Source organism: Monodelphis domestica, chromosome 7, assembly GCF_027887165.1.
Source record: "Monodelphis domestica isolate mMonDom1 chromosome 7, mMonDom1.pri, whole genome shotgun sequence".
NCBI classification, from domain to species: Eukaryota; Metazoa; Chordata; class Mammalia; order Didelphimorphia; family Didelphidae; genus Monodelphis; species Monodelphis domestica.
In genome coordinates, this window is record NC_077233.1 from 57284211 (window position 1) to 57304571 (window position 20361).

Here is a 20361-nt window from a genome sequence, read left to right on the forward strand (position 1 = left end):
GATCTCGCAGTCTATTTCAGAATGCAAAGCTACTGAAAATTTGTCTTATATGCCTTGTACCATATTTTGTAAAATGTTCTTTTTAAAGAGTATGACATTCCCAAAGAGACCAGGGAAAAGGGAGGAAAGCCTATGTGTTCCAAAATATTTCTAGCGGCTCTCTTTGTGGTGGCAAAGAACTGGAAATTGAGGAGATGTTTATCAACTGGGAACTGGCTAAACAAATTGTGGTATGTGCTTGTGATGGAATACTACTGTAATGTAAGAGATTATAAACAGATTTTAAAAAAACTTGTAAAGAACTACATGAGATAATGAGGAGTGAAACAGTAGAATCAAAGAGAGCATTATATACAGCTGCAGATTTGCTATTTGAAGGATAATGTTCATCTCCAAAGAATGAACTGAGAAGTGGAAGCACAAAAGACATAATCTATAACATACATATTTGTTCACTGGATGATGCTTTCTATGGGGTGTGTGTGTGTGTGTAAGGGCGAAATAAATAAATTTTTTTAAAGCATAATCCTTTATCTAGTGGTAATTTGCTTTGTTCAGTATCTTGCCAAAAAAAATTTTTTTTTCAAACGTTTTAGCTTAAGCATCAATTCCCAGAAGAGCAGTAAAAGTATTTGGAGTTAAGCGACTTGCTCAGGGTCATATATAGCTAGGAAGTGTTTGAGGTCAGATTTGAATCCAAGACCTCCCATTCCTAGGCCTGGCTCTTTTTTTTTTTTATCATCATGGGAGGCAATGCTACTCAATCATCCATCATCTTTCCTTGTAAGATTTTACTAATGAGTTTATATTCTACACTTCTGTGGCCTTTTGGCATTCATCTCTTTCCACTTGGCAAGTAATTGCAGTCTTGGCCAACTAAGGTGCTTTTTAGGCTTTTTTTTTTCCTTGTTAGGTTAGCTAGTTTAGATTGGTTAAATATCTGTATGAAAGGATTTTAATTGGTTTCAAAGTCATTTCTGCTGCCTCTGGCAACAAAGGGCCAAAATGAATACAATACTGCAAATATGATCTAACTAGGGCTATGTCTGATTGGACTGCCACTTCTCATTCTGGATACTAGGAGGCAGGATTCAAGCAAGGGAACATTTATTAAGTGCTTCCCATGTACTAAGTACTGTGCTAAAACACTTTAAAAATCTCTCTTTGGATCCTCACAAATAGCCCTGGGAGATAGGGGTCATAATTCTCTTATAGTCGAGTAAACTGAGGCATAACCAGTTAAGTGACTTGTCCAGGGCTACTCATCTCTTCAATTGCAGAGGTGGGATTTGAATTCAGAATTTCTTAACTCTAGTACTTGTACTCTACTTTGCCACCTAGCAGCCTGTTTTTTGAGTGCAACCGTAGATTGTGTTAGGTTTTAGTCTGTAGCTGATGACTTCCTGAATTAATGAATGAAATTGCCAATTTTAAAAAAATCTGAACAGTGGTCTGTAACCAGGTGTGCTCTTTGTGTGGTTGATTTTTAAAAAAATAATCTAAGATTATAGAATTGAGAGTCAGAAAGGACCTTAGAGATCAACCAGTACAGATGTTCTTAACCTGGGGGTCTGGGAACTTGTGTTCAAAAAATATTTTGACAACTATTTAAATATGATTAATATTTTAAATAATTAGTCATATTTATAATTAGTGTTATTTATAGTAATACTATTATTTTATTTATTTGTTTACTATTATTTTATATTTAAAAGCATTATTCTGAGAAGTGGTCCATAGGCTTCATCAGACTGATTACGTATGGGGTCTCTGATACAAAGTGAAGTACTCCTGCTCTAATCTATTCCCTTCATTTTACTAAAGAAATGTGTGTATTGTCCCTACCCGGTTAGTTAATTAAGACATTCTTATTAGAAATATGATTCAAATTAATGACTGCAAAATGCATATTGGTACCCATTTCATGACTGATGCTCATGACATTTAGTATCATGCTAGATTTGTGTCTTATACAAGTATGGAAATTAAGGTACTAAAATGTAGGGAAAATTATACTTAGAAAACAATACAGCATTTTCTTGTCATTCTTTTTATTAATACGAGGGACCCGCAAGCTAAGAACAATAGCATGATTCCTTTGGTGATGGATTTGTGACAATTTCTAGCAAATGGCTTTTGCATAGCCAGTTATGACACCAAAAAAAAAAATTTCCCCCTAAACCCTTCACTTAATAACAGCCTTTTGTCATATCTTGCCACAGTGAGAGGAACTGAAAAATGACATTCTGTTAAAATGGAAATCTTGGGACCTACACATTGCTTTATCTCTGAAAGAATGTCCATTAGCTGTAAGATTTTACAATTTCTATTTCACTGAAAATCAACCCCTATGGTTTGACATAGAAAATGGAAAAAAAAAGTAAAGCATTACCTTTGGCTCCTGAATAATCTTCTTGCTTTTTCATTGAAAAAATTCAGATTATTAAAATGTTTAAGAAGGAGGAATAGAACCCCAAACCTTATGTATTCTTTTTTGTTTCATCATGATCATTGTTCATGAAATAGTTGTGGTAATTCAAATCTGTTTAGTCCCTACATATGTGGGATGAGGAGGTAAAAATGCTATTTGCAATAAGACTATTTTGCCAAAAAGTCTCCATACTTGGGCTTTTAAACTAAATAAAATATTACACAACTCTAAAATTTTCAGAAAAAGCATAGTGTCTCTATAATGTTTATCTGTACTTTTTTTTTTGACAGTTGAGATTAATGTCATCTACTCTTTGATAGGAGGAAGGTACAAACATGTGACAGTTACATTTACACAAAATAAATATTGGATTATTTTTGTGAATATTGGAAGACTTACATGACATTTATTGAAGTTTTATTTATTGACTTTTAGAAAATAAAATGTAAAGCTTAGTCTCTTAGTTTATTTTGTAGAGTTTATTTTGTACTTTGCCAACTTAGAATAAAACAAATCCTGAGTATTGGTTGAAATGAAAAATTGGTCCTTTGTAGCCAGAAGCTTATGTCACATGCCTTTTTTGAGGGTGGGGGGAGTTCCTGCTGTGGCATGTTTGTTAGTCATAAGATAGATGTCAGAAAATTTTTCATAGAAGGCCCTTATGGTTTATTTGCTATCTCATAGCAACTAAGAAACTGTTACACAGTTGAGATTAGAGTTGCTTTGGGAATAGTTGATCAGTACGTTTGATGATAAACTTAAAGATCAGCTTATTCAAGTTACCTTTCCCACATCCTCATTTAAACAATAAAAATGTGGAAAGTATGCTTAAAAATGTCACTGCAGAGCATTGTGAAGCAGAACTCAAAGCCTGTCGGAATGTACACTCTTCTGATTAATCTAACTCTTAATAATTCATCAGCAAAGTCAGCTTTGTACCATAGCCCCTTATTGGTCAATCCAAACACAGAATTACTGGTTTGGTATGAATATTATTAGCATGGAGCCCACCTGGGTAGATATGGACCTAGATACTTATGAGGAATAATAGCTCTGAATCAAGGGTTAGTTGAAAAATCTATTAAACTCAGTTGTAGTTCCAAATTTTAACTTATGGAATTGTGGTGCCCCTGAAGGGGACAAGGGGGCCGTTCCTTGCCCTGACTGTCTCTCACTAGCTGAGTCATTGAACCCACTGAGGCAAGTTAATCTGCAAAGTCATGGACCATTTGATCTCTAGAGGCTTATCTGTGATACAGGTTTGGTCAGGGAGAGGCAGTCAACGAATCCTCTTAAGAATTTTTATTTTATTTTATTTGGAACACATATTTTACACTAATATTAACTTATACCTTTTCTCTAATGACCAATATGTGGCAGGTTAGATTATTGATTAGAAACCAGGTTCATGGGTTTAATCCCTTTTGTAGACCTAAAATGCTTAAAATAAAGTTAAAATACTTTATACTTTAACTTTTTTCCTTTTTTTTTTAAAACCCTTACCTTCCATCTTTGAATTGATACTGTGTATTGATTCCAAGGCAAAAGAACAGCAAGAGCTAGGCCATGGGGGTTAAGTGACTTGCCCAGGGTCACACAGCAGGGGCACATTTGAACTCATATCTGGTCCTGGCTCTCAATCCACTGAGCCACCCAGTTGCCCCCTTTATACTTTTTTTTTTTACTAGCACACTATTTATCCTGCGGAGTGTGAAGATAGTATACTTTTATATAGTAATTTATTTTAAGGGAAAGAATAATTCTTACATGTGCAGGGCATGATTTTATGTTAGTAATAATAATAATAACTAACATTTATATGATACTTTAAGGTTTGCAAAGTACTTTGTGTATATAATCCTAACAGATCCTGGTGTTTGCTATGAGCTTTGCGAGGCCTCCAGTGGCAAATATAGAGCATCCGTACTGGGAAACAGTTTATTCCCCACTGATGTTGGGACTTTGTCTATATAAGCCCTTCTTATACCCTTGACATTCAATGCCTATTTTCAACAGGTGTTTTTATATATAGTTGTTTTTGCTGTACTTTGCATTTGTAATAATTAGCATTGAAATACTGCATTACACTTAGAGTTGTTCCTTTTAGTCAAGGTGAATCCAGGTTTGTTTGCTTGTTTTCCTTTAATCTGCAGTTCTGGAAAGATGCATAGTTTTTCTAAGCTGAAAGTTGGGTTGGGTGATAAATGAAATCACTAGATATTTACTAACATTTGGGGGTCTCTGCCTTTTCTATTAGACATTCTAAGATCACAGAGATCATCTATAGTCCAGTATTACCATTTAATATAAGAAGGGACCACAGCCTAGAGAAGTCAAGCAATTCAATCAAAGTAATGCAGTCATCTAGATGAAGGGAAATTTCAACCTGAGTCCTGTGACTCTGCTTCTATAGCCGGATCCTTGACATTTACTCTTGTGAAAGTCAGGTAGAAGTGTGCCTAAAAATTATTTGGACTATGTTCATAAAATGCTAATTAAAAACAGAATAGAGCCTTTGTGATGGAAAAGGGAGATCCAAGGATGTGTTGGAATTAAGCCTAAATTCTGAGAGAACCTTCCTTGAACAACTGTTTCTCTTCCTTGCTATTTTCCTATTTAGTTAGCTATGTTTATCTACGTATATCATCTTTCCCTTGGTTCTAAAGGACAAAACAAATATTTTTTTACTTTCTCTCTTGAAGCTCAAATGAGAAAATGAATATGAAAACACTTGGAAATTCATTTTGTTATAGCTTACTTTTGTGTATGGTAATTGAGAAATTTCAGGGTATTTCCATACTAATTATCTCACTTGGTTTTCTTTTCTTTTTTAAAGCCTTACCTTCTGTCTTAGAATTGATACTCTTAGTTCCAAGGAAGAAGAGTGGTAAAAGTAATCAAAGTTGAGTAAATTACCCAGGGTCACACCAGGAAGTATCTGAAGCTAGATTTGAACCCAGGATCTCCTGCCTCTAGGACTGGCTATCTATCCACTGAGCCACCTGACTGCTTCTCTCCTTTGAATTTCAAACAGAACTATAAGATAGATATTATCTCATTCTAATAGACTTTGAAATGGAGGCTCTTTAAGTATAAGAGGAGATAGCTTGCAAAAATGGAAGAAGCATTCACTGATTCTGTAGTCAGAGGGTCTGGTTCAAATTCTGTTTCTAATGTTTATCATCTGTGTGATCTCAAATAAATACTGTGACTTTAAGTGACTCAGTAGACTGAGAGCCAAGCTTAGAGATGGAAAGTCCTGGTTCAATCTAGCCTGAGATACTTCCTGGTTGTGTGAACTTGGATAAGTCACTTAACCCCCATTGCTTAGTCCTTTCCACTATTTTGCCTTGAAACTAATCCACAGTATTGATTCTAGGAAGATAATAGGTTTTTTTTAAAGGAATTTTTCTTATTTGTAAAAAGGAGTTGGACCAAATAGTCTTTGAATTATCTTCTGCTGCAAGATCTATGATCCCACGATCAGATGATAATATTGTAAAGCTCTTTGGCATAGCAACTGGAATATAACTGTGGTTTCCAGTCACATTAAACTCTTTATGATGCATTTGGGGTTTTCTTGGCAAAGAGCCTGGAGCAATTTACCATTTCCTTTTCCAGCTCATTTTACAGATGAGGAAACTGAGGGAGGGAAACACCTAAGTAGTGTCTTGAGGCTGGATGTGTACTTGGGTCTTCCTGACTCCAGACTTGGTGCTCTATCCACTGCGCTACACCTCTGCCTGTCTGGCATGTAATAAGTAAATGCTTATTCCCTTCCCTCCCCCCATGAAAGAACCCCCATTTGGAACCATAAGATACTCAATAAATGTGAGTTGCTATTTTTGTTGGGACAAAGTAACTTAGTTAAGGGCAGATGGCTATTAAGTAGTAGAGGTTGCTATTGTTCTCCTTGTACTATGCAGTCTAAATGTCAATCTGTAGCACACCCATTGGGGAGCCTCCGGGATGGGGAAGGACCTTGAGTTGGTTCCTCCTGAGAGCTGATCAAATAGAGTCAAGAAGGACTTGAGGACCGTCTTCAAGAATCTGAAGGACTGTCAAATGGGGGAGAATTTTGGCAGATGCATCTTGTTTGGTTCTAGAGGAGAGAACCAGGAATAATGGATAGAAATGTCCAAGAGGCCAGTTTTGGATTCCTAACAGTTAGAACTGCCTGCCATGGTAGGGGGTGGGTGCCCCATCCTAGAAAGGCTTCAGAGGTAGAGGCTCAGTGGCTTCACCTCTTTTGTATATTCTACTAGGGACTCCTTTTGTGTATGAGTTGGACTGAAGGGCCAATGAGGTCCCTTCCAGCTCTCAAATTCTGAGATTAGATGAGGAATAGAAACAATTGCATTTAAATGTTGGAGATCATCTGTAAGGCTGGTAGACAAGATGTCACAAATGTTTCACATCTACTATAATGAATAATAGTTTTAAATTAAGTTTAGTGGGAAAAGAGTTGGAAGGAGTGTATGAAATTAGATTAGGCAGCAAACAAACTACTATTGGAAGGTTTAAGTAAGTCTTAAATAGAATTGCAAACAGCATATATATGTCTAAAAGACAGACACTCCAGTGGACAAGGGTCTCAGCTAATCCCTGCCAGTGGATGATAATAATAATACTATCTAGCACTGACATATCTCTATAAGGTTTGCAAAGGCACCTTACAAATAGCTAGTTTTATTCTCACAACAACCCTGGGAGGTAGGTATTATATTTTGCAGTTGAGGAAACTGAGGCATAAAGAGGATAAGGGACTTTCTCTCAAGGTCACACAACCACTATCTGATTCTAGATTTGAATTTAGGTCTTCTGGATTCTGAAGCCCAATTACCTATCTACTTTGCCACCTTATTGGCCATAAAATATGTTCAGTGTTAGCATTAGGATGTTATTTTCTTAAAACAATTATATGAAAAAAGAAACAGAGCATCTGTTACACATAACAAAGACCAGAAATAATCTGCTTTGGTTGGTTCGTTCTGGTCTGGACCTGTAATTGCATTAAGGGTAGAGAGCTCCCTAGTGAGGAAATGCCCTCTTCCAATGTAGATTGGCCCCTGTTAGGTGACTTGGAATCTTAAGAGTTATCTGGGATACTGAAGAGTTAAGTGGCTTGTCCAGGGCTTCTCAGCTGGTATGCCAGGCTGTGTTTGCACCCAGGTCATCTACACTCAGAGACCAGCTGTCTATACAGCATGTCAAATTGCCTCTTCAGGGGGAAAAGACCTAGTATATATATGACAGAGACTAAAAATAGTAGGTTAGGAACATGGAAAACTTCTTATATAATACCAAGTTGGACAGCTCCTTTTTTGTCCCATAATTGGCTGTAGAATTCAGTAGCTTAACAGAATGTGGCCTGTAGAAAGGATTTGTCTCTTCTAAATTGTGTTTTGGTTTAAAGGCCTTATTGGAGACATTCTACACAAATTTGCTGACTAATGTTATTTCCAAGGAGAAAATAATAAACATGGATAATCAGTTATCTTTTGAATCAATAATTCAACTTTTAATGCAAACATTAAGGAAAGAAATGCAAATTAGAAAGGAAATTTTCCCCTGAAAACATTGAATGTGGCTAACTCTTTGAAGTGGTACTTTATACAAAGGTTTATACATAAATGCCTTTTGGATTTTTGAATAGATTATCAGTAAATGATACTAGATTGTTTTTCATTGCAATGAGAATAACATGAATTCCCTCCCTCCCCCCCACCCTCCCCGCCCAATCTGATACATACACAGGTATGTATAAAACTTGGAAAGACTCATGAGCAACACTGGCAGCACAAGATGATTTTAGCCTCAGGAGTTCAGAAGCATCACCGAGCACCTTCTAACATACTTTAGGTTCATTCCAAATGTCTAGAACCATTTGCTAAGGAAATGAATGAATCTCTTGCCTTTGCTCTTTTCTCTCATTCTTTAAACAAAGTAGGCCATAATAAAGTAAAATTACCATTTCTAAAGTAAGTATAGATTCTATTAAGTACAATCCTAACAGTGAGAGTGGCATCAGACTGAAGGTGTCAGAAGGCATACAATAAATTAAAATATCCCTGCGATTCTTGGCATCTCCGATGTGATCTTCAGGGGAGGCAGCATTAGCTAACATTTAAGTTTTCAGGATTAGTGCAGTTTTAAGAACTTCAGTGGGAAGGAAGGAGTCTCTCACTCAATAAATTATTCCATTATTTATGTAACACTTATAAATGGGAAGAGAGAAAATACTCCAATCCCTTCCCACTGAAGTCCAGCTCTTCTGTTGTATCATGGGTGCTACATGCATTTGTTCCCTCATTGTAAGGGAGAATGATTATTCATATGCAGGATATAACAGTACTTGGAATAGTACTGGTGGCAAATTAGTCCACAGGACTCTATCTGTTATTTACTTAAGTAAATTACTTGGAAAAATGAAATAGACTGTAGTTCGGTAAAACAATAAAGTGCTTTAAATGAGAGTGGCTGTTACTGCATCATTTTTTACTTCACCATAGGCACCGAAATCCACCAAATTAAGAGCTGATAGTATTTTACAATAAGTAAAACTTGAAAAGCCTCGTTGTCTACTAAATATCCAGTACTGTTAATGTATCTGACTTATTTAACAATTCTTTTTTTTGTCAAGTTGTTTTCCACATCCTCGTGTCGGGAAATAAGCTTCCTAATGGATAAGGAAGGAAGTTACAGCACAGGCTGAAGAACACGTTAAGATGAAAAGGAGGGGGCCATAAATATTACTTATATTAAAGTTTTCACTTGTGGATTTGTATATCAAAGGGGGTTGAAGCAAGAAAAAAAAGAGAGAAGACCCGCTTTTCCAATCCAGTGTGTATGTCCAGATGAATTGAAATACACTGTTCAGAGCTTCTTGACGAAGGGTCTTTTGGGGACCTGTATAAATCTAAGAGTCTCTAGTTCAAGTCCACTTGAATGATAACTGCTATAATACAGTTGCATCTTTCATGGCTTCAACCCATCTGCAAAAGAGAGAAGTAGAGAACACATTTTACTTTATGGCTATGATAACTAAATCCTTCACACATATGTTTATGGTTATAAAGAGCTTTATGGGTATTGGGTGTACATACTGTATGTATGTACAGAGCCAAAGCAGGCAGGGCAGGGATTATCATCCCCATTTCATAGATGGATAGACTGAGTCTCAGAGAGGTCATGTGATGTGCCTGTGATCACATATAAAGTAAGCAGCTAAAGGGGTCCCGAACCCATGTTTTCTGACCTAAAGTTCCAAATGCTTTCCTCCCACCTAAAAAAGTATTGTTTTAAGAGCATCAAAGGCATTTTCAAAGACCAAAAATGTTTTCATTTCCATTGTTCTGTAACATCTAATGAACTTGTTATAAACATGGAAACTCTCATGATGACAAAGATGTGATTAGTTGTGCTGCCATTTACTAGGGAGGTACAAAGACAGAAACTCGAGGGACCATGAATGAGCCCTTTCATTTTGTGGGGCTGGAGGAGGGGGGAGAAGAGCCTGTGATTATAGACCAGTTAGTTCTTAGTACCTCTGTGCTGAATTGGTATCCTCTGCTTTGAAGCTGTAAAACAGAGTTTGCTTGTGGTAAAGATGAAAAACAAGTCCTAAGTCTCGATTTCCTTCTTCTGGGGCAATGGTGAAGCCCAACAAAGGTATGCTCTCAGTAGCTACTTTATCCTAAGGTAAAGGGAAAAAGAGAAAATTATGTTAGATATTTTGCCTCAAATAGGTATTGTGCATGTTACCCTCTCCAGTTTATTTATGGCGAGGACCCTGAGTATAGTATCCTACCATCACTTGATAGGATGGGAACCACGTTTTTTTTCATTTTTGTATTTCCCCCAGGGCTTATTCATCTTTGTACAGCAGATTGTAGAACAAGAAGGGCATTTAAAGGCCATGAAGTCCATTTTACAATTGAGGAAACTGAGGGCCAGGCACTTGCCCACGGTCAAAAAAGCTGTAAATATTCTGGACTTGAGTCCAGATCTTCTCACTCTACTAGTAGGCAATCAGTAAATGTTTGTTGACTTGTGTTAAACATATGCCTTGTATATTCCAAGCACATGTGCCGGATGATGCCTGGGTTGTTATTTCTGAGGCTGGAGGGGTCAGTGTGGGAGAGGGGAGTTACTCAATTTCTATGTATAGACTTAACTCCCTGCTCTAGGGATAAGATAGAGCCTCTTTTCTGTCTTTTAACCCTCACCTTTCCTCTTAGCATCAATACTAAGTATTCATTTCAAGGCAGAAAAGCGCTAAGGGTCAGGCAATGGGGGTTCAGTAACTGGCCCAGGATCTTCTGTTTCTAGGCTGAGCCACCTAGTTCTATCCCCTCCATTCTGTCTGGATCACTCCCAGGGCACTGCAGGTCTCCTGATACACTTTTGTTCTTCAGCACAGTGTCTCTTGTGCCCTCCAGCATGTAGCCAAATCAGATCCCTCCCCCCCCCCCACAAGCTTGAGACTTGATACTCCCTCCTTAATAAAACTGAATGGTCAACAAGCTGATCATTAAACAGGCCGAGGAAATACCATCAGCCTCTCAAGGTGATATCAGCAAACATGTTCACGCTGTACATAAGGCTGTGTGAATGAAGCCTCAAATATCCCGTATCTTCCGTTCCAAACTGGGAACCTGAGAAGCCAACACAGTGTTGGGCAACTGGCTCGATGCAGCCATTAACTTCTTTTTGGATACCTCCCCCAGGGACTTTGTATTGCTCTTTGCTCCCCTTCCAAAGCCCTCCAAGTGTCCTCGATGCCCTCTCCTCAGTTTTTAGATGTAACCAAGGTAGCCCTTTGTGAAGACTCACACCTCCAATGGCCAGGTGGGTCCAGGGCTTTCATATAAAACTATATGCTTTCTCCTTGGGGGAAGGGGTTTCTAATTTTTTTTCTGGAGAAATAAAAATAAGTCCGAAGACAAAAGTGACTACTTTTATTAAACACAATTAGCCCATTTTTCCAATGTGGGATCCTACATGCAGAAAATCGACTACCCTATTTCCTTAAGTCATACAGTTCAACTTAGGACTGAGACTATTTGGAGTGGAAAGGAGTGTCAAGCCCTTTCAGTTACTTGTACCTCTCCTCCATTTTTAAAACATTGTTTTAAATGATAAATGCAAAAATTGTAGACACATGGACCACTGACCTCAGGATGAAAAGCTCCTAGTGTTAAGCATAATCCTTGTTCAAAGACCAAATAGGGGAAGAGCAGCCAAGAAGTCCCCTGAGAGCCATCCTCTGTGTAAAGGAGTCTAAATCCCCAACCTTCAGCAGTCTGTCAAAATGCAGTTATCAGGGACTTTTTCAAAGCTGATCTATTGGTTTTGAGAGGTACCAGATGGTGGCCCTGGAGGCTCAAATCCTCCATTCATCTATCCAACTTGTTCAGTCTAGGCCAGGACTGGGCAAGTGGCTCTCATAAAGCTAATTTAGGATAACTCTTTTGTCCAGAGGGCAGACTGGGGAAAATATGGGTTATTTTCCCTAGCTTTTCTCACTATTGTAAAATCAACAAATATTATAATGTGGGTTAGAGAATGAGGGAGAAGGATAATACTTGTACTCTAACTTCCTATATATGCTTAAATTTGTACCAAATGACAATATCTTAGTGTTTGGCACCTGGAGTTGTTTGAACAGAGAGTAAAGAACTGACAAAATTAGCAAAGCCACATTGCTAGAATCCAGATCCATGATAAGGAATAGGAATGATCTGCTAAATTAACAGCCTTGAAAAACCTTCATAAAGCTACTCTGTACATTTCAGAGCTGTTCATTAACATGCCCTTTTGGTATAGAATTTAATGTACTGAACATTCCGGGTAATCATGGCTGCAATCTAGATGCCACACACTTCCTCTCCCCGGCACTGAACGAAATACACTATGTCAAAGGAGCATAAAAATCACCTTTGGAGGAACAGAAGGACACCCCAGTACTCCCCAGTACCCCACAGAGGTGAAGGTACGTGGGGTTTCAACATTTCCACACTATAATAAGAAGGAGGAAAAGCTTGCACAGAAACGTGAACTGAGCCGCCCTTCCCCCCTTCCACCTCCCCCACCAAACCAGAGTCAGCTACTAGAGGGCTCACTGGGACAGCGAGTGAGTGGGGAACGTCTCTGTCTGGGGGGGGGGGGCACTCCAGGGTCCTTGGGATCTGGGGACTGCCAGGAAAAAACGTCTCAGGGGGGTTTCACAGGAGAATCCTGCACTGAGCACAGGGGGCCCAGGGAGCCGTAGCCAGGGCAGTTGTGCTGAGTATCTGGGCGGAGCTAAACACCAGGGGCGGACCACGCCCTGATTATCTGGGAGGAGCTGAACACCTAGGCAGTTTGGCTGTGATCAGGGGCCCAGCGCTCTAAGAAACCTCGGAGGCTGGGAAAAACTATTCTGAGGAAACCTAAATTCACAGAAAACCTGCCCATATCACCCAGACCCCAGACCAAAAAGGAAAGGGGAATAAAACCACCAAAGGGATGGCTCACATGGCCCAAAATTAAGCCTCCAGGAAGAAAGGGAAAAAAGGTGACTATTGAAAACTTTTATGGTGGGAGTACCCAAGGAAAAGAAGAGAATGAGGATGAAATCCAAAAAAAATCAGAACATGCCTTCCAAAATAGAAACTATCAACAAGCTCTGGAAGATCTCAAACTGGAACTTACCCAAAAGATGGAAACCTGGAAAGAAAAATGGGAGAAAGAGATCAGCAGTCTGATAGATAAGACTGCTCAATTGGAAAAAGAGCTCGAAGCATCCAATAGAAGGGCAGACAAAGCTGAAAAGCAAAACCAGTCCCTAATGACCAGAATTAAGCAACTTGAAGAAAGTGAGATCATAAAACAGCAAGAATCAATAAAGCAAAGCCAAAAAATTAATGAATTAGAAGAAAACATAAAATATCTCACTAAAAAGGTCACAGACTTGGAAAACAGAGGAAGAAGAGACAACCTCCAAATTATCGGTCTCCCAGAAAAACCAGAGATAAATAATAAACTCGATGTTATTCTACAGGAGATTATAAAAGAAAATTGCCCCCACTTTCTGGAGCAAGGGGGCAAAATAGAAATAGAAAGGGTTCATAGAACACCCTCTATACTAAATCCCCAAAAGACAACCCCTAGGAATGTAATTGCCAAATTCAAGAGCTTCCAAGAAAAGGAGAAAATCCTACAAGAAGCCAAGAAGAGGAGCCTCAGATATAGGGGGGCTCCCATAAGGATCACACATGACTTAGCGGCTAACGGAGACCGCAAAGCATGGAACACGATATTTAGAAAGGCAAGAGGGCTGGGTCTCCAACCAAGAATCAACTACCCAGCAAAATTGACTATATACTTCCAGGGGAAAGTATGGACATTCAACAAAATAGAAGATTTCCAAGCATTTGCTAAGAAAAGACCAGAACTTAGTGGAAAATTTTATATCCAAGCACAGAAAGCAAGAGAAACATGAAAAGGTAAATATGAAAGAAATGGAAAAGGAGATGAATCTTATCTTTTTCTTTAAGTCAAACTCTCTTCTATAAGGACTACATTTACATCAAATTATATATATTAATATGTGGGGAAAATGTTTTGTGTAACTCTCAAAAATTGTATGCATCATAAGAGTAGTTAGAAGAAACATGCATAGGGAAAGATTGGGGCATTAAGAAGATTTGGGGAAAGCGGGGGCAAAGAAAGGAAAAGGGAGGGGGGACCATCGATAACACTAAGATTTACTTCAAGAAATGGGGGGGACTTAATAGAATAATCTTTCCCATATAAAGATACACATGGGAAGGGGAGGGGAAGAACTCTCATATGAGAAGGAGAGGAAGAGAGCGTGAAGTAGAATTACTTAAACCTTACTCTCAGTGAAATCAAATCTGAGAGGGAAGAACATCTAGATCCATTGGGATCCTGAATTCTATCTTATCCAACAGGGCAAGAAAGAAAGGAAAATTAAGGAGGGGAAGGGGGGAAGGAGTATAAAAAGGGAGGGAAGGAGAGGGGGGAGGGGAAGGGAGCATAAAAAGGGAGGGGCTAGAAAGGGAAGCATATCAAGGGAGGGGACTAGGGGGACTGACCTAAAGTAAATCACTGGTTCAAAAGGAGATAGCTAAAAAAGAAAGGTCAGAACTAGGGGAAGATATCAAAATGCCAGCGAATCCACAAATGACAATCATAACTTTGAACGTGAATGGGATGAACTCACCCATAAAATGTAGACAAATAGCAGATTGGATTAGAACCCCAAACCCTACCATTTGTTGTCTTCAAGAAACACATATGAGGTGGGTTGACACTCACAAGGTTAGAATTAAAGGTTGGAGTAAGACCTTTTGGGCCTTAACTGATAGAAAGAAGGCAGGAGTTGCAATCATGATATCTGACAAAGCCAAAGCAAAAATAGACCTGATCAAAAGGGATAGAGAAGGTAAATATATTCTGTTAAAAGGGAGTATAGACAATGAGGAAATATCACTAATCAACATGTATGCACCAAATGGTATAGCATCCAAATTTTTAATAGAGAAACTAGGAGAATTGAAGGAGGAAATAGACAGTAAAACCATATTAGTGGGAGACTTCAACCAACCACTATCAAATTTAGATAAATCAAAGCAAAATATAAACAAGAAAGAGGTAAAAGACGTGAATGAAATCTTAGAAAAATTAGAGTTAATAGACATATGGAGAAAAATAAATAGGGACAAAAAGGAATACACCTTATTTTCAGCACCACATGGCACATTCACAAAAAGAGATCATACACTATGTCACAGAAACATGGTACTCAAATGCAGAAAAGCAGAAATAATAAATGCTGCCTTTTCAGATCACAAGGCAATAAAATATTGATTGGTAAGGGTACATGGAGAGCCAAATCAAAAATTAATTGGAAATTAAATAATATGATACTCCAAAATCGGTTAGTTAGAGAAGAAATCATAGAAACAATTAATAATTTCGTTGAGGAAAATGACAAAGGCGAGACATCCTTTCAAACCTTATGGGATGCAGCCAAGGCAGTACTTAGAGAAAAATTCATATCCCTGAGTGCATATATTAACAAATTAGGGAGGACAGAGATCAAGGAATTGGAAATGCAAATCAAAAAACTTGAGAATGAACAAATTAAACCCCCCGAGAAGAAAACCAAACTAGAGATCCTAAAAATTAAGGGAGAAATTAATAAAATTGAAAGTGATAGAACTATTGATTTAATAAATAAGACAAGAAGCTGGTACTTTGAAAAAACAAACAAAATAGACAAAGTACTGGTCAATCTAATTAAAAAAAGGAAGGAAGAAAAGCAAATTAACAGCATCAAAGATGAAAAGGGGGACATCACCTCCGATGAAGAGGAAATTAAGGCAATCATTAAAAATTACTTTGCCCAATTATATGGCAATAAATACACCAATTTAGGTGATATGGATGAATATATACAAAAATACAAACTGCCTAGACGAACAGAAGAAAAAATAGAATTCTTAAATAATCCCATATCAGAAAATGAAATCCAACAAGCCATCAAAGAACTTCCTAAGAAAAAATCCCCAGGGCCTGATGGATTCACCAGTGAATTCTATCAAACATTCAGAGAACACTTAATCCCAATACTATACAAACTATTTGACATAATAAGCAAAGAGGGAGTTCTACCAAACTCCTTTTATGACACAAACATGTTACTAATTCCAAAGCCAGGCAGGTCAAAAACAGAGAAAGAAAATTATAGACCAATCTCCCTAATGAATATAGATGCAAAAATCTTAAATAGGATACTAGCAAAAAGACTCCAGCAAGTGATTAGAAGGGTCATCCACCATGATCAAGTAGGATTTATACCAGGGATGCAGGGCTGGTTCAACATTAGGAAAACTATCCACATAATTGATCACATCAACAAGGAAACCAACAAGAACCACATGATTATCTCAATAGATGCAGAAAAAGCCTTTGATAACATACAACACCCATTCCTACTAAAAACACTAGAAAGCATAGGAATAGAAGGGTCGTTCCTAAAAATAATAAACAGTATATATCTAAAACCATCAACTAATATCATCTGCAATGGGGATAAACTAAATCCATTCCCATTAAAATCAGGAGTGAAACAAGGATGCCCATTATCACCTCTATTATTTGACATTGTATTAGAAACACTAGCAGTAGCAATTAGAGAAGAAAAAGAAATTGAAGGCATTAAAATAGGCAAGGAGAAGACCAAATTATCGCTCTTTGCAGATGACATGATGGTCTACTTAAAGAATCCTAGAGATTCAACCAAAAAGCTAATTGAAATAATCAACAACTTTAGCAAAGTTGCAGGATACAAAATAAACCCACATAAGTCATCAGCATTTCTATATATCTCCAACACAGCTCAGCAGCAAGAACTAGAAAGAGAAATCCCATTCAAAATTACCTTAGACAAAATAAAATACTTAGGAATCTATCTCCCGAGACAAACACAGGAACTATATGAACACAACTACAAAACACTTTCCACACAACTAAAACTAGACTTGAACAACTGGAAGAACATTAACTGCTCATGGGTAGGACGAGCCAATATAATAAAAATGACCATCCTACCCAAACTCATCTATCTATTTAGTGCCATACCCATGGAACTTCCAAAAATTTTTTTTACTGATTTAGAAAAAACCATAACAAAGTTCATTTGGAAGAACAAAAGAATAAGGATATCCAGGGAAATAATGAAAAAAATACAAAGGAAGGGGGCCTTGCAGTCCCAGATCTCAGACTATATTATAAAGCAGAGGTCACCAAAACAATCTGGTACTGGCTAAGAGACAGAAAGGAGGATCAGTGGAATAGACTGGGGGCAAGCAACCTCAGCAAGACAGTATATGACAAACCCAAAGATCCTAGCTTTTGGGACAAAAATCCACTATTTCATAAAAACTGCTGGGAAAATTGGAGGACAGTGTGGGAAAGATTAGGCTTAGATCAACACCTCACACCCTACACCAAGATAAATTCAAAATGGGTGAATGACTTGAACATAAAGAAGGAAACTATAAGAAAATTAGGCAAACACAGAATAGTATATATGTCAGACCTTTGGGAAGGGAAAGACTTCAAAACCAAGCAAGACTTAGAAAGAGTTACAAAATGCAAAATAAATAATCTTGAATACATCAAATTAAAAAGTTTTTGTACAAACAAAACCAATGTAACCAAAATCAGAAGGGTAGCAACAAATTGGGAAACAATCTTCATAAAAACTTCTGACAAAGGTTTAATTACTCAAATTTACAAAGAACTAAATCAATTGTGCAAAAAATCAAGCCATTCTCCAATTGATAAATGGGCAAGGGACATGAACAGGCAGTTCTCAGCCAAAGAAATCAAAACTATTAATAAGCACATGAAAAAGTGCTCTTCATCTCTTATAATCAGAGAGATGCAAATCAAAACAACTCTGAGGTATCACCTCACACCTAGCAGATTGGCTAACATGACAGCTATGGAAAGTAATGAATGCTGGAGGGGATGTGGCAAAGTGGGGACACTAATTCATTGCTGGTGGAGTTGTGAATTGATCCAGCCATTCTGGAGGGCAATTTGGAACTATGCCCAAAGGGCGATAAAAGAATGTCTACCCTTTGATCCAGCTATAATAGCACTGCTGGGTTTGTACCCCAAAGAGATAATAAGGAAAAAGACTTGTACAAGAATATTCATAGCTGCACTCTTTGTGGTGGCAAAAAATTCGAAAACGAGGGGATGCCCATCAATTGGGGAATGGCTGAACAAATTGTGGTATATGTTGGTGATGGAATACTATTGTGCTAAAAGGAATAATAAAGTAGAGGAATTCCATGGAGACTGGAACGACCTCCAGGAAGTGATGCAGAGTGAAAGGAGCAGAACCAGAAGAATATTGTACACAGAGACTAATACACTGTGGTACAATCGAAGGTAATGGACTTCTCCATTAGTGGCAATGCAATGTCCCTGAACAATCTGCAGGGATCTAAAAAACACTATCCACAAGCAGAGGATAAACTGAGGGAGTAAAAACACTGATGAAAAGCAACTGCTTGACTACTGAGGTTGAGGGGATATGACTGAGGAGAGACTCTAAATGAACACTCTAATGCAAATACCAACAACAGGGAAATGGGTTTGAGTCAAGAACACATGTGATAACCAGTGGAATCGTGCATCGGCTATGGGAGAGGGAAAGGCGGTGGGAGGGGGGGCGGGGAGGAAAAGAAAATGATCTTTGTTTCCAGTGAATAATATTTGGAAATGACCAAATAAAATAATGTTTAAAATTAAAAAAAAAGAATTTAATATACTCAGAGTTGGTAAATTATTTCATAATTGTGTGAGCACAGATTTATGATTATATCATCAGTTCTCAGTGTGCAACATACACCTGTCTCAAAGAAAGTGAGCTTTGAGAACATTAATTCATACCACTAATGAGTTCCATTTTAAACATCCTTTGTTCTTTGCTATCTTGAGCAGGTCACTGACCTTCCAAGGAAGGAAAGATGCCTGTCCCAGTTACCCCTTCTTCTAATAGTTTTAGATGGTGGGGATGATCTATTTGCCAATAAGGAAGTTTTGAATGGACTTAAAGTAATACAACTATTGTTTTCTTCCTCAAGAGAAATGAGACAGTTTTATTGGAAACCTGATTATTAGTGGTGATAATTTTTGTTACTAACTCTAAATGGTGCCACTGTTTTACCAAAAGAATAAAATGATGGCCAATGATTTTATTGGAATAGAGAAGTGCTGGATGAAGAAATACCCTGATTTCTAGACTCAGAATTTTGCCTTGACTCACCCAGAATCACACAACCTGTAGTTTTTCAAAGACAGGACTTGAACCTAAATCTTCCTGGCTTTGAGGCTCTCTCTTGTTATTTTAACAAAAACTTCTCAATTTGCTTAAGGTCACATTAATAAATAAAATAAATTGGAGAGAAATGAACTTCTCAGTCTCTTTTTCTTCTTGTTGAACTTATTGAGAAATAGGGCTGTCTTCCTGAGGGAAGGGAATATCAGTTGTGAAGTCTCCTAGCAAAAATTCGTATTCATTCAGCTGCAATGTCAGAAGTACTCATAATGATAATGATACACATAGGGGCCAGGAAACATGCCCTGTTTGCTCTAGCCCACACATGAACAACTTTCCTTATTGCCCATAATTCTTGGCTTTGGTCAGTTAAGGATTTCTTTTCTACTACCTCATAGTTTTCTGTTTGACATGTATAAATTCTCTCTTCCCAAAGAAATTGCAAGCTCGGTGAAAGCAAGAACTTCATCATAAACTAATATGGCCCAAGGTACCCAGCATATTGCTACAGGACTTGGGACCAATCACTTTTGGGGGCAAAGACTCTCCTTTTTTTTCTATTTGTAGCCCCAGAGCCCAGCCCAGCCCCAGTGCCTCATACATAATAAACATTTAGTACGTGCTTTTGGATCAATTCATTGAACAAGTCCCCGTTAGACAATGGACTGTGCATTTTAAAATATGTTCATCTCAAATTGGTATTTCAGGGAGTGAGCTTAAACTGAGGGCATCCAGCTGAGACAGAGAGATCTGTGTCTTAGTACCTCGCTGGCCATGTAGGTGTAAAGGACTTTGCCTTTGATCACAAACCAAAGTGTCTTCCAGTGCCGCTTGCCTTTCTTACGCCTGCTCAGATAGCCACTGATTGCGGAACCCTCTGCAGAGGCTGCCACCTGTCAGGATTAAAGCACACAAGTAAGTCCTGGTGCCCACTGGTTGCTGATGTATGAACCATTTAGGCTGGAGCAATGTGAAGAAGAGAATACACGTGACCCAAATTCAGGGAGAAATAATACCAAAGAACATCTTGAATTCAGGTACTTTGAAAAATGCCTCAGGATTC

The 20361-nt window shown here is 38.0% G+C and overlaps 1 protein-coding gene across 2 annotated transcripts in view; it reads right to left on the reverse strand.

The window, feature by feature from the left end:
* Positions 1–7925: 7925 nt before the first annotated feature.
* FGD5 (FYVE, RhoGEF and PH domain containing 5) overlaps positions 7926–20361 on the reverse strand; it is a 201035-nt gene continuing 188599 nt past the window's right edge. For both annotated transcript variants that reach the window (XM_007500268.2, XM_007500267.2), the window contains exons 19-21: positions 20063–20191; positions 9979–10127; positions 7926–9426 (exon numbers count right to left, since the gene is read on the reverse strand). In XM_007500268.2, coding sequence (XP_007500330.2) covers positions 9390–9426; positions 9979–10127; positions 20063–20191 — 315 coding nt within the window. In that variant the 3' untranslated portion in view covers positions 7926–9389. The remainder of the gene's footprint in view (positions 9427–9978; positions 10128–20062; positions 20192–20361) is intronic.